This window comes from Oncorhynchus keta, chromosome 7 (assembly GCF_023373465.1).
Source record: "Oncorhynchus keta strain PuntledgeMale-10-30-2019 chromosome 7, Oket_V2, whole genome shotgun sequence".
NCBI lineage: Eukaryota > Metazoa > Chordata > Actinopteri > Salmoniformes > Salmonidae > Oncorhynchus > Oncorhynchus keta.
The window spans coordinates 23,708,694-23,723,101 of record NC_068427.1 but is presented as its reverse complement, the minus strand read 5'-3'; the positions used below and the strand labels follow the sequence as shown (position 1 = coordinate 23,723,101).

The window sequence follows — 14,408 nt, the reverse complement described above, 5'->3', positions numbered from 1 at the left end:
AATGTTTAAATCAAACTAGTATATTAATCTGACTATTCACAACAACCGTATTATTGTGTGCATGTAACCGTGCTCACTGTGTATAGAGTAAGAGTTAAGTGCACTACTATTTTGTAACTGGGTTCTCCCATCATAGTCTTGTCTTTGGTTAATTGGCTAATATGCATCAATTATTTTATTTTCGCTATGCTCTGATCCACAATCCACACTGGGCAACAGTATCGTCGAACCAAGGCAACAAGCAGGCAAACGCACAGATGTTTCCACAGATATGTAGAGTATGAGATGTGGAGTAGAGCTTCATTAGACAGTAGTGAAACAGCAGTTATAAAAGGAAGACCGTTCTCATCGTAATTATTGATACAATCTAAATATGTCCATTGTGTGTTATTTTTACTCAGGCGATTGTGATGCCGTACCCGGACCACCCGGTATGCCAGGACCACCAGGACCCCAAGGGTTAGTGGGTATCCCAGGTAACATGTCCTTTAAGTTCAGTTTGAGCTTTAGAATGCAAAACAGAAAATGTGTCATATGCCCTGTATGGTCTTTTCCTGTCAAGATCCACATTTATGATTAACTTCCTGTATGTCCTTTTGTCTGTGCTTCAGGCATCCCAGGTCAAAATGGATTCACAGGTCCACTTGGAGATGACGGGGCCAAAGGAGAGATAGGAGAGCAAGGCATAGGAGGGTCTCCCGGACAGCCAGGTAATCATGTTGCTGCTTTAGCTGTAATTAGTAGTCTTTTTGCTCTAGTTACAGACACATAACATCCGATCCCTCTACACAGGTACATTTACTCTCACTTGTAATGGATACACTATAGAGTACTATAGTGCTTTAATACTTATTACATCTTAGTCCAGGTTCTAACCTCCTACCAGCTGATGGTGATAGTTCTGATGGTCTGGTCCTCTCTCAGGTTTCACTGGCCCCCGTGGAGACTTGGGTCAGCCCGGCGCCAAGGGTAAACCTGGAGATCAAGGTCTGCCAGGCCAACAGGGTCGGGACGGGGAGTCTGGGGAAAAGGGACCACACGGGGAGATCTGGGGAGCGTCGACCGGACAAACTGGAGAAGTGGGTCTTCCTGGAGAGCAGGGACCTAAAGGTTTTAGCGGAGAGCCTGGAAACGAGGGCTACCCAGGTGGGTACTACCATAACGTACCAGTGTACTGAAGTTGACATTCAATAAACTACAATGTCTCCACCTTTTTAAGAGTGGTAATGTATAGTAATGTATAGCTATTGTAATGGCTTCTCTCTCTGCCCGTCTCTCTCAGGGATGGGTGGCATGCCTGGGATGATTGGGTTCAAGGGCGACGTGGGTCCTTCAGGTCTACAGGGGGAGCAAGGAAGACCGGGAGCTGCTGGGAAGTATGGCTGGAAAGGTGTACCCGGACAGGCGGGAGTCCATGGACCAACAGGAAGCATCGGACAACCAGGTCAGACACACAATTGACTAATTTCTCTTTTTGCTTTGAAGAGGAACTCTTTGACTCACAGCTAATACACTGTGTATTGGTATCTTCCAGGTTTGAGCGGAGGCAGGGGTGATCAGGGCGACCCTGGCGCCCCGGGGCCAATAGGACTGAAGGGGACACCAGGGGAGTTTGGAGGTCTGGGTGCTGAGGGAAACACCGGACACCTGGGTGACCCTGGAGAGCCAGGACCTACAGGACACTCTGGTCTGCCAGGGTTCAAAGGTTACTTACTATACACATACTATACTCAGTGGAGTCATGTTCTGTCCAATGTTCTAATTATAGAGTTTGTGGTCATATACAGTATGGTCATACTCTGATCACATTCCACGTCATTTCCCAATGAAGAGTTGATATGAGGATACAATGTCGATCTGGAGTTTTGCAGTGAGTAATGCTGAAATATATAATAGCCACATGCTGCTGTAAGGACGTTCCTCCTGACCTGTGATGTCACTTCCTGTTCCAGGTATCAAAGGTTCTATTGGCATGTCAGGGTTTGGAGGTATGCCTGGTGAGTCGGGCCTGAAGGGCTTCTCTGGACAGAAGGGGGAGGATGGCATACCTGGCGGATTTGGACAGAAAGGAATCATGGGCGACTATGGTTCAAAGGGTGAGACTGAACTGTCAATTAGAATGATGTGTCTTTCTGTGCTCTACCACTCTCTTTCCCTGTCTTTCTCTTACTCTTTATCAGATCCTTCTATCTGATTGGACATTCACACTTAAACCAGCTGTCTCCTAGGTGAACGTGGTCTGAGTGGCCTGCCAGGCGAGAAACCCCTCATCCCTCGTCAGATCATCAATGACATGAAGGGGACCAAGGGAGAAGATGGAACCCCAGGACAAATCGGATTTACTGGACCCAGAGGTGATTCATATCCTCCCGCTCTTCTTTATTCACATACTCTCATCCTTCTCTCCTTTTAATTTCACTCCTCTCATTCTCATCCCTTCTTCACCTTCCCCACTTCTCTTCTACAGGTCCTAAAGGTTTTCCCGGAGTTCCGGGTATGGAGGGCTACCATGGCGTTCCCGGAGACCCCAGCGATAAGAAGGGTTTCCCAGGCAACCCAGGGGCGCAGGGACTTCCAGGGCCAAAAGGAATGCCAGGTCCGACTGGATCAAACGGAATCAGCGGCTTTCCTGGGATGTCTGGTCACAGGGTGAGACCATGTAGTCTGGTTCCCATTGTATCTCTGCTGCAGCCAGGCCCCTTTATTGTTGTTGCTAAACATGTCCTACAGACAGGTTAGACACATCTCTGTCCGATCTAATGTGGTGTTTCTTGTGTTTGTTTCTTAGGGGGAGAAAGGTACCCCGGGTGCCTACGGATCTTCAGGAGATCCAGGAGTGAAGGGTGTCAAAGGTATGATGCCCCTGTCTGTCCCAAATCTCACAGATGGATAAGTACAGTACCGTAGACCACAGGAGGTTGGTGCCACCTTAATTGGGGAGGATGGCTAGTGGTAGTTACTGTAGCGGAAAATAAGTGAAATGGTATCGAACACATGGTTTCTACATGGTTTCTGATGACATTCCATTCGCTCTGTTCCAACCATTATTATGAGTCGTCCTCCCCTCAGCAGCCTCCACTGCCGTAGACGCCAGTAGTCATCCAAACTTCACTTTCCAGCTGTTACAACTCAGTTTAAGCTTGTCTTTGTTAAGCACTTGGATTCGAAGCAAAAGTCCCAGGACTATTTAACAATAGAAGAGTGAGTGGTGAAAGGCACTGGCTGAAATACGCCTCATTGTTTTCTTCTCCAGGTGAGGAGGGTCCCATAATCGACATGCCTGGATCCACAGGACTGAGGGGGGAGGATGGTTTCCCAGGGGTTCCAGGTGAGTCACTCATTGAGGCTTGCTTCCTTCATTTGCATTAGGAACTGTGGACTGGTGAGAGAAAACACAGTGCACCTGGTGGTGGTAGGCCTCCACCATATTGATAACAGTACAGATGAAGAAAAGGAGTCTAGTTTTACTAAGATAATAATATAATAATAATAATATATGCCATTTAGCAGACGCTTTTATCCAAAGCGACTTACAGTCAGTCATGTGTGCATACATTCTACGTATGGGTGATCCCGGGAATCGAACCCACTACCCTGGCATTACAAGCGCCATGCTCTACCAACTGTGCTACAGAAGGACCAGATGCTGTCTGAGATGCGTTAACATGGTAGCAGTGTTCCTGATGCCCTCTGTCTCTCCCTAAAGGTCAGAAGGGCTACATTGGGAATCCGGGAGACAGGGGCGGTGGTGGTTTCCATGGTATTGATGGCATGAAAGGGGGGCTGGGAGAGCCTGGCATAGGAGGACCTCTAGGTAAGAGACTTGACTTCCTACCATGTTGGTCACATTTTTTAAATGAGTGTCATTCATTGCCTGTGTCTGACTGTTGCCTGTATATGACTGTTGTTTGTGTCTGACTGTGGTTGTTGTCTCCAGGATCTGATGGTCAAGGAGGGTTTCAAGGAAACCAGGGTACGAAGGGATGGCCTGGGATCCCCGGAGAATCAGGCACAAATGGACGGCCAGGCTTCCCAGGACAGAGAGGTACACACACACACACACACACACACACACACACACACACACACACACACACATGCATGGGTGTGCACACACAACACCTTTGCCTTATCATTGTGTTTGATCTGCTCCTTTCTGCAGGTTTTCCTGGACTGAAGGGTATATTGGGACTGGATGGACTGAAGGGTGAGAAGGGCATCCCTGGACTTCCAGGTCAGGATAACTTGGGAACCCCAGGTGTTCCTGGTGCTAAGGGAACGAGGGGTGAGACAGGCATACCCAACTCAGAAGTCGGGACCCCAGGATCGCTGGGTTTGAAGGGCGTTCAAGGACAACCAGGTTAGTCATTGCTCCAAAAGACACATGGCATCTTTTTGTTACTAGTTTTGGAGGACATTTCGTGTTTTAAAGTATCTAAGACCTCCCCCTTCTTTTTTTGTCCCTTGTACTCAGGTGACCAGGGCCAGGAGGGACCCCCAGGGTTTCAGGGCCCCCAAGGACCACAGGGCACCTCAGACAAACCAGGACCATCAGGAGACCCTGGCTTCCCTGGACCCAAAGGCCTGCCAGGTATAGTAGAGTGGGGAATGCATGGATTTACAGTAGATTAACTAAGTGTCTATCTTCTGGGATGTGGTGTGCATGGTGTGTGGGATGTGTTCGCTTGGTGTGTGTATTTGGTGTGCTAATAATGATTGTTCTGTTTCATAGGTTTCCCTGGGCCTCGTGGATATCCTGGTGAGCCCTCTCCATACGGAGAGAAGGGTTTAGCTGGCCACTATGGCTTCCCTGGATTCTCTGGTCTGAAAGGAAAGCAGGGGGATCAGGGACCATCAGGCTACAAAGGACAGAGTGGAGTGTCTGGGAAGAAAGGTACAGATCATAGAATTATAGTAGCCCGAGTGGGAATTCCAAAATAAAATCCATAATTAAGTTTTATTATCCATCGTAGATCGCTGTCTGTTTCACATTTGACAAGGAGGGATTATTGAGCCGGTTACTTTGTACTGAAACAGTAAAATTAGTAACAGCCATGGTTTTTGTCCCAAAGGTGTAAAGGGAGAGCAAGGGATGATGGGAATTCCTGGTAGGTTTGGTTTCCAAGGAGACCGAGGTCCTTCTGGCCCAAAAGGAAATACTGGACTCATAGGTAGACATCATCTCTCTCGGTTTGATATCAATCTGCACCTCACTAAAATTCACCTGAAAATCACCTACACTATTATTAAAGTTGCCTGTATAACACGTACAAAATATGTGTGACCTGGTCTGGTCCTGCAGGTTACCCGGGAGCCCCAGGTAACCAGGGCCCAGCCCCAGTCCCCCCCAGGATGCCAGGAGAAAGGGGTGCTCCAGGGCCTCAGGGCATCCGAGGACCAGAGGGGGTACGAGGGGAGACTGGCCCGAAAGGACCCCCTGGAGCTCCAGGTAGGAGGATCCAGCAGCACAACTACCTTATATTGTGTAACAATATTGTTGTATACTTCTCTATGTCAAATGTTGTTCTTTATACAAGTGCTTCTGTAGGATTGGCTGAATTTCTTCACTGAATCCCCCCCCCCCCTTCCCATTTAGGCTACCTGGGCCCCCAGGGGCAGAAGGGGATGCCAGGGGTGGGTGGCAGACCGGGTACCCCTGGGTACCGTGGAAATGACGGAGGGAGGGGCCACCTTGGTCTTCAGGGCATGGAAGGTAGGTACAGTAAGGCAGCCGTGCCAGGGAATTTAAGGATTACAGCAATCAGGCCTGGATTAAGGGATTAAGAATGGGAGTGAGGCAGGGGGCTAGTTTCCACCAGGGTTTGGGTCAGAGTCTTATTTGTCTGTATGAGCCACAGGTGTTTTATGAGAGAAATTACCCATGGTCTGTAGGGATTATTAGTTATGTAATTAGTTTAGTGCTGAAGGGGCCAGGATTTTAGGTGGCTGATCTGAAATGAATTAAAACCTGTATTCCATTGACAGTTCTCATAGTTCTCTTGTTTTACCTGAAAGCATCGGCGAACCGTGACTATAGGATTTAGGCCTTCAGAGGGACCAAAAATCTTTCAATACATTGTATCAGAAATCTAGGATATAACAGAAAACATAGCTTCACTTAATGCGCCTGACATGATATCTTCTGTAGTCAGACCATTCTAGTTCTAGTGAAGGAGGAACAATGCCTTTTGATGGCATTATGAATTAATCAAACAGGCCTGGCTGCACTTCGGGCTGCTGCACACAGAGACAGAACCGGCACAGACGCAACGTGTGACACACAGTATAAAATAATGCAACCAGCCTGGTAGCCTAATACCACTATCACCAATAGCGACAACAGCAGTCATCAAAGGTGACAGGCTTGTGGTGCTGAAAGACCAGCGACCGTAATACTTGTGCACTTGGTTAAACACACAGACAGGCGACAGCCGTTGCATCAAATATTGTTAAAGAATAAGCACCCTATTCACTCCAGTAGGCATCAAAACCTTACAAAAGCACAACCAATTCATCTCCAGAATGAAATGAACAAACCAGCTATTACTTCCCATTGCAAATACATATATTGTATCACGGTCATTCCACTAACCGGTGATCTAAAGTTTAAATGCAACAATGTCATTATTTCACAGTCATTATTTTCCAAGAGATACTGTAGCTAACAGCAAGCAAGCTGCAACAAAAAACAGTGCCACTCACCAGATGATGATAATTTGTAAGCAGAGTTTGAAAAATAATCTTGAAAAAAGTGATGCTAATAACTGAGCAACAACATCCACCTTAAAGTTGGGAACAGCTGCTGCAGCCGCTGTGGCCATTGTCACATTACCACAACACAATCTATGTAATGTTACTTGCATTATGGGAAAACTACAGCTTGCACCACTGATTATTTGCTTTAGCGCTCACTTTAAAAAAAAAAAATCTGTGCTACCTATTGCAAGTCAAAATGTGATTGGTTAATTCCACTGTCACTCCAAAATTCTGTTTTAATACAGTTGAATGGCAGAGGACTTCTGTCCAGCTTCTGAAGGCCATTGGCTGGTTGAGCCAGCTCGATGTTTCTACACAGAGACCACCAAAGAATAATCCTGGATATTTCTTTATCCTCAGTATTAACCTAACCCTTCGCTTTCCATCACAAACGGAAGAGATAAAATCAGAAGATCATTAAAATGATTAAAGATGAAAAGAACAATATATACATAGAAGGCCCTTACGGTTCCCTACTGTCTGAAAGTGTTATTTCATGTTATGTTAAATTCATTTTAACCACTCACAAATGAAAAAGAACCATATGAATAAATTGCACACAATTTCTCTCTTATTCACAGAGGCATTTCAATCAAATGTTATTGGTCACATACACATGTTTAGCAGATGTTATTGCGGGTGTAGCAACATGCTGGTGTTTCCAACTCCAACAGTGCAGTAATAAGTAATAGCTAACAATTTCACAACAATACACACATCTAAAGTAAAGTAATGGAATTAAGAATATATATATATTTGGATGAGCAATGTCAGAGCGGCATAGACTAAAATACAGTACAATATAATTCAGTATATAGGTATGAGATGAATAATGCATAGACTAAATACAGTACAGTAGAATAGAATTCAGTATATAGGTATGAGATGAGTAATATAATAATAATAATAATAATAATAATATGAGTAAACATTATTAAAGTGACTAGTGTTCCATTATTAAAGTGGCCAGTGATTTCAAGTTTATGTATATCGGGCAGCAGCCTCTAAGGTGCTAGTGATAGCTATTTAACAGTCTGATGGCCTTGAGATAGAAGCTGTTTTTCAGTCTCTTTTTCAGGTCCCAGCTTTGATGCACCTGTACTGAACTCGCCTTCTGGATGATAGTGGGGTGAACAGGCAGTGGCTCTGGTGATTGTTGTCCTTAATGATCTGTTTGGTCTTCCTGTGACATCGGGTGCTGTAGGTGTCCTGGAGGGTAGTTTGCCCCCGGTGATGCGTTGGGCAGACAGCACCACCCTCTGGAGAGCCCTGCGGTTGTGGGTGGGGCAGTTGCCATACCAGGCAGTAATACAGCCCGACAGGACGCTCTCAATTGTGCATCTCTAAAAGTTTGTGAGGTGTGTTAGGTGCCAAGACACATTTCTTCAGCCTCCTGAAGAAGGTGCAGTAGCACTGTCTGTGTGGATGGACCACTTCAGTTTGTCAGTGATGTGTACACCGAGGAACTTGAATCTTTCCACCTTCTCCACTGTGGTCCTGTCAATGTGGATAGGGGTGTGCACCCCCTGCTCTTTCCTGAGGTCCACAATCAGCACCTTTGTTTTGAAGAGGTTGAGTGAGGTTATTTTTATGTCACCACACTCCCAGGACCTTCACCTCCTCCCTGTAGACTGTCTCGTCATTGTTGGTAATCAGGCCTACTACTGTTGTGTCGTCTGCAAACGTGATGATTGAGTTTGAGGCGTGCGTGGCCACACAGTCATGGGTGGCCAGACGGCATCCCCAGCCGCGCCCTCAGAGCATGCGCAGACCAGCTGGCCGGTGTGTTTACGGACATATTCAATCAATCCCTATACCAGTCTGCTGTTCCCACATGCTTCAAAAGGGCCACCATTGTTCCTGTTCCCAAGAAAGCTAAGGTAACTGAGCTAAACGACTACCGCCCCGTAGCACTCACTTCCGTCATCATGAAGTGCTTTGAGAGACTAGTCAAGGACCATATCACCTCCACCCTACCTGACAACCTAGACCCACTCCAATTTGCTTACCGCCCAAATAGGTCCACAGACGATGCAATCTCAACCACACTGCACACTGCCCTAACCCATCTGGACAAGAGGAATACCTATGTGAGAATGCTGTTCATCGACTACAGCTCGGCATTCAACACCATAGTACCCTCCAAGCTCGTCATCAAGCTTGAGACCCTGGGTCTCGACCCCGCCCTGTGCAACTGGGTACTGGACTTCCTGACGGGCCGCCCCCAGGTGGTGAGGGTAGGCAACAACATCTCCACCCCGCTGATCCTCAACACTGGGGCCCCACAAGGGTGCGTTCTGAGCCCTCTCCTGTACTCCCTGTTCACCCACGACTGCGTGGCCACGCACGCCTCCAACTCAATCATCAAGTTTGCGGACGACACAACAGTGGTAGGCTTGATTACCAACAACGACGAGACGGCCTACAGGGAGGAGGTGAGGGCCCTTGGAGTGTGGTGTCAGGAAAATAACCTCACACTCAACGTCAACAAAACTAAGGAGATGATTGTGGACTTCAGGAAACAGCAGAGGGAACACCCCCCTACCCACATCGATGGAACAGTAGTGGAGAGGGTAGTAAGTTTTGAGTTCCTCGGCATACACATCACAGACAAACTGAATTGGTCCACTCACACAGACAGCATCGTGAAGAAGGCGCAGCAGCGCCTCTTCAACCTCAGGAGGCTGAAGAAATTCGGCTTGTCACCAAAAGCACTCACAAACTTCTACAGATGCACAATCGAGAGCATCCTGGCGGGCTGTATCACCGCCTGGTATGGCAACTGCTCCGCCCACAACCGTAAGGCTCTCCAGAGGGTAGTGAGGTCTGCACAACGCATCACCGGGGGCAAACTACCTGTCCTCCAGGACACCTACACCACCCGATGTTACAGGAAGGCCATAAAGATCATCAAGGACAACAACCACCCGAGCCACTGCCTGTTCACCCCGCTATCATCCAGAAGGCGAGGTCAGTACAGGTGCATCAAAGCTGGGACCGAGAGACTGAAAAACAGCTTCTATCTCAAGTCCATCAGACTGTTAAACAGCCACCACCAACATTGAGTGGCTGCTGCCAACACACTGACACTGGATCAACTCCAGCCACTTTAATAATGGGAATTGATGGGAAATTATGTAAAATATATCACTAGCCACTTTAAACAATGCTACCTAATATAATGTTACATACCCTACATTATTCATCTCATATGCATACGTATATACTGTACTCTATATCATCTACTGCATCCTTATGTAATACATGTATCACTATGCCACTTTGTTTACATACTCATCTCATATGTATATACTGTACTCGATACCATCTACTGTATCTTGCCTATGCTGCTCTGTACCATCACTCATTCATATATCTTTATGTACATATTCTTTATCCCCTTTCACTGTGTATAAGACAGTAGTTTTGGAATTGTTAGTTAGATTACTTGTTGGTTATTACTGCATTGTCGGAACTAGAAGCACAAGCATTTCGCTACACTCGCATTAACATCTGCTAACCATGTGTATGTGACAAATAACATTTGAGTTGATTTGATTTGAGTATAGGAGGGGGCTGAGCACACACCCTTATGGGGCCCCTGTGTTGAGGATCAGCGAAGGGGAGTTGTTGCTTCCTACCTTCACCACCTGGGGGCGACCAGTCAGCAAGCCCAGGACCCAGTTGCACAGGGCAAGGTTCAGACCCAGTGCCCCGAGCTTAATGATGAGCTTGGATGTTACTGTGGTGTTGAATGCTGAGCTATAGTCAATGAACAGCATTCTTACATGAGTATTCCTCTTGTCCAGATGGGATAGGGCAGTGAGCAGTACGGTGGCGATTGCATCGTCTGTAGATCTATTGTGGCGGTAAGCAAATTGAAGTGGGTCTCGGGTGTCAGGTAAGGTAGAGGTGACATGATCCTTGACTAGTCTCTCAAAGCACTTCATGATGACAGAATACTTATGTAAGACTGAGGAATACTTACGTAAGAATGCTGTTCAAACTACCCTGCAGCACACCTACAGCACCTGATGTCACAGGAAGACCAAAAAGATCATTAAGGACAACCCGAGCCACGTGGCTAGGAACATCGTCTGGGCTAGCAGCCTTGCAAGGGTTAACTCGCTTAAATGTCTTACTCACGTCGGCCACAGAGGCGTACCCACAGTCCTTGGTAGCTGGCCTCGTCGGTGGCACTGTGTTATCCTCAAAGCGGGCGAAAATATGTTTAGCTTATCCGGAAGCAAGATGTCGGTGTCCACAACGTGGCTGGTTTTCCGTTTGTAGTTTGTGATTGTCTGTAGATCCTACCACATACGTCTCGTGTCTGCACGTGTCTCCACTTTGTCTCTGTACTGACATTGTGCCTGTTTGATTGCCTTACGGAGGGAATAACTACACTGTTTGTATTCTGCCATATTTCCAGGCCTTGCCATGGTTAAATGCGCGAATGCTGCCATCTATCCACGGTATCTGGTTTGGGTAGGTTTTAAATAGTCACATTTTAACCTCTCTCTGACCCCTAGGACACCGTGGTAACCCAGGTACTACAGGGTTGCCTGGCATGCCTGGACGCAGTGTGAGTGTGGGATATCTGCTGGTGAAGCACAGCCAATCAGAGCAGACCCCCATGTGCCCCGTGGGCATGTCCAAGCTGTGGGATGGCTACAGTCTACTGTACTTCGAGGGCCAGGAGAAGGCCCACAACCAGGACCTAGGTGAGACAGAGAAGATGAGAACCTAAAAGACAGGAAATGTAAAAAAGACCACACAATTATTAGTTTATACTTGTATCTATTCAGATTTTATTTGATATTTCATTGGCAGATATAACCAATTTGGCTCTCTCAATTTTGCCTGTAGTGGCTGTAGCACTGTCATCCTTTTATATGAATACATGTATTGATTAATTAAACGTTTCTATTGATCCCAGGTCTGGCAGGCTCCTGCCTCCCTCGTTTCAACACCATGCCCTTCCTGTACTGCAACCCCGGAGACGTCTGCTACTATGCCAGCCGCAATGACAAGTCCTATTGGCTGTCCACCACTGCACCCCTTCCCATGATGCCCGTGGAAGAGGAAGAGATCAAACCCTACATCAGCCGCTGCTCTGTGTGCGAGGCGCCGTCCGTCGCCATCGCCGTGCACAGCCAGGACATCACCATCCCACAATGCCCTGTGGGCTGGCGCAGCCTGTGGATTGGCTACTCCTTCCTTATGGTGAGTCTCTTGCTTCCTGTTCTAATACAGTCTAAAGTGGCCTATTCTAGTCTCCTTTTCATCTTTATTGATCTGAAAACACAGGACATATGAAAGCAATCTCTTCCCCTCCCTCGTCTCCCCACAGCACACAGCAGCAGGTGACGAGGGCGGTGGTCAGTCTCTGTCGTCCCCTGGTTCCTGTCTGGAGGACTTCCGCACCACTCCCTTCATCGAGTGTAACGGGGCCAAGGGCACCTGCCATTACTTCGCCAACAAACACAGCTTCTGGCTCACCTCCATCGAACAGTCCTTCCAGGCAGAGCCTGCCTCCGAGACCCTGAAAGCAGGCCAGTTCCTCTCACGCATCAGCCGCTGTCAGGTCTGCATGAAGAACCTGTGACCTGGCTCTCACTTAGTCCCCTTTGACCCTGTGATGTAATTTCCTGTGACCGTACCCCCCACCAAACGTAATTCAGGTAGACATTACACTTAGGCACAGATCTAGGATTAGCTCACCCTCCCTAAATCTTAACCTTAGCCATAAAGGGGAGAACACAAAACAGACCTTAGATCAGCATCTTGTGATGACTGAAGGACTGTGTGAACGCTTCAAGTGGAGAGCAAGTGTCCTGTGGTGATAATTGGAAAAGAATCCCCGGCATGAAGTCAACAGCAATATGAAATATACATGTTAATGTTCTTTTTAAATTGTTTGTCCTATTTGATATGGTGCTCTAACTTATTACCTCAGCTATGTTATATACAGTGCATTTAGAAAGTATTCAGACCCCTTCACTTTTCCCACATTGTTACGTCACAGCATTATTCTAAAATGTATTAAATAAAACAAATCTCAGTCTACACACAATACCCCATAATGGCAAAGCAAAACAAAAAGTTAACTATTTTATTTTTTACAAATGCATTAAAAAAAAAATTAAAAAAGAAATACCGTATTTACGTAAGTATCCAGACCTTTTGCGATGAGTCTCTAAATTGAGCTCAGGTGCATCCTGTTTCTACAACTTGATTGGAGTCCACATGTGGTAAATTCTGTTGATTGGACAGGATTTAGAAAGTAACACACCTGTCTATATAAGGCTCCACAGTTGACAGTGCATGTCAGAGCAAAAACCAAGACATGAGGTCAAAGGAATTGTCTGTAGAAACTCCCCAACAACAGGTGTGACAAGCTTGTAGTGTCTCCAGGCTGTACTGAGTAAAGGGTCTGAATACTAATGTAAAATTTCTGTTTTTTTGTTTTTAATACAAAAACACTAAAAACCTGTTTTCACTTTGTCATTATGGGGTATTGTGTGTGATTGATGGGGGGGGACAATTTCATCCATTTTAGAATAAGGCTGTACCGTAACAAAATGTGGAAAAAGTATACTATCCGAATGCACTGTACCAAACATGTTTAACTGACCATACCAATAACATACAGCTGAAAGAACCAAAGATGCCTGTGTACACACTGCTTCAGTTATCAATGAAGCTAATGATTGATAATATTGATTGTGTGTGCACTGCTTGAGTTATTTAGATTTAAGTGCGCTTACGTTTTATTCAGGTATACAGTAATGCCACGACACTAACACTGACCCTCTACCAACTGTAAATGAGGTTTGGTTGAGGTTTAAGTGAGAAGAAATGCTCTTAACATTCAGTATTAATCTGCTTTACATCAAGTCTTCTCACGTAACATAACATTTATGCATCAAGAGGCCTTACAGTGCAAACTGTTTGTTAACAATATATCAAGTGTACGTATCAATATATATAACCCTAATCTTACCCTAATCTTACATTCATATTGTTTTGGTCACAAAATGCACTGATTTACTTTCCTACGTATATTTATATCCACTGAATGAACTTGATTTTTCTGTTTCTCAGAACTAAAAATATATTTTGTAAAATTGGCCATGAGTTCGATGTGCTATGAATCCAATTGTAATTGAGTCATAACAAAAATAAAAATGTTGTTTGTTATACTTCTGCTGGTGGTACATGACTATATCCCCCTATTTCTAAATGAGAATAATCTTTTATCCTATATTTGAAAATATCAAACGTGTATCTTACACATTTTGTAGTGTAGATTTACATGAAAAAGGGAATCAGTAAAAAAAAAAAACATGCAACAGAACACACCTGATGCAAATGTAAAGCCTGATTGTTAAACACAGTAAAACATCTTTATAATAGGATTAATTTACACAATTCAGTGTGGCCACCCTGGTAGTCAAACAATTACTGCTGTTGAACAATGCCATATGTAGCTAGGTTTCCATCCATTTGGTGACAAATTCTCATGTGAATATTCTAACCACGAAAAGAAAATCGGAATACTTTCTCACCCGTGGTGTGCTTTTACCAAATATAATAATATAATAATAATACCAAACAGATTTGTTGCGGATAAAAATGTAAAATATGTGCGT

The 14,408-nt window shown here is 45.6% G+C and overlaps 1 protein-coding gene across 1 annotated transcript in view; it reads left to right on the top strand.

Annotated features, from left to right (window-relative positions):
- LOC118385824 (collagen alpha-2(IV) chain-like) overlaps positions 1-13,958 on the top strand; it is a 120,555-nt gene extending 106,597 nt beyond the window's left edge. The window contains exons 27-47 of the mRNA XM_035772989.2: positions 402-476; positions 612-710; positions 925-1,146; positions 1,283-1,444; positions 1,535-1,705; positions 1,953-2,096; positions 2,229-2,354; positions 2,468-2,649; positions 2,789-2,852; positions 3,254-3,328; positions 3,707-3,814; positions 3,938-4,045; positions 4,163-4,360; positions 4,475-4,591; positions 4,733-4,894; positions 5,073-5,171; positions 5,303-5,449; positions 5,597-5,713; positions 11,286-11,477; positions 11,693-11,979; positions 12,107-13,958. Coding sequence (XP_035628882.2) covers positions 402-476; positions 612-710; positions 925-1,146; positions 1,283-1,444; positions 1,535-1,705; positions 1,953-2,096; positions 2,229-2,354; positions 2,468-2,649; positions 2,789-2,852; positions 3,254-3,328; positions 3,707-3,814; positions 3,938-4,045; positions 4,163-4,360; positions 4,475-4,591; positions 4,733-4,894; positions 5,073-5,171; positions 5,303-5,449; positions 5,597-5,713; positions 11,286-11,477; positions 11,693-11,979; positions 12,107-12,361 — 3,110 coding nt within the window. The 3' untranslated portion in view covers positions 12,362-13,958. The remainder of the gene's footprint in view (positions 1-401; positions 477-611; positions 711-924; positions 1,147-1,282; positions 1,445-1,534; positions 1,706-1,952; positions 2,097-2,228; positions 2,355-2,467; positions 2,650-2,788; positions 2,853-3,253; positions 3,329-3,706; positions 3,815-3,937; positions 4,046-4,162; positions 4,361-4,474; positions 4,592-4,732; positions 4,895-5,072; positions 5,172-5,302; positions 5,450-5,596; positions 5,714-11,285; positions 11,478-11,692; positions 11,980-12,106) is intronic.
- The last annotated feature ends 450 nt before the right edge of the window (positions 13,959-14,408 follow it).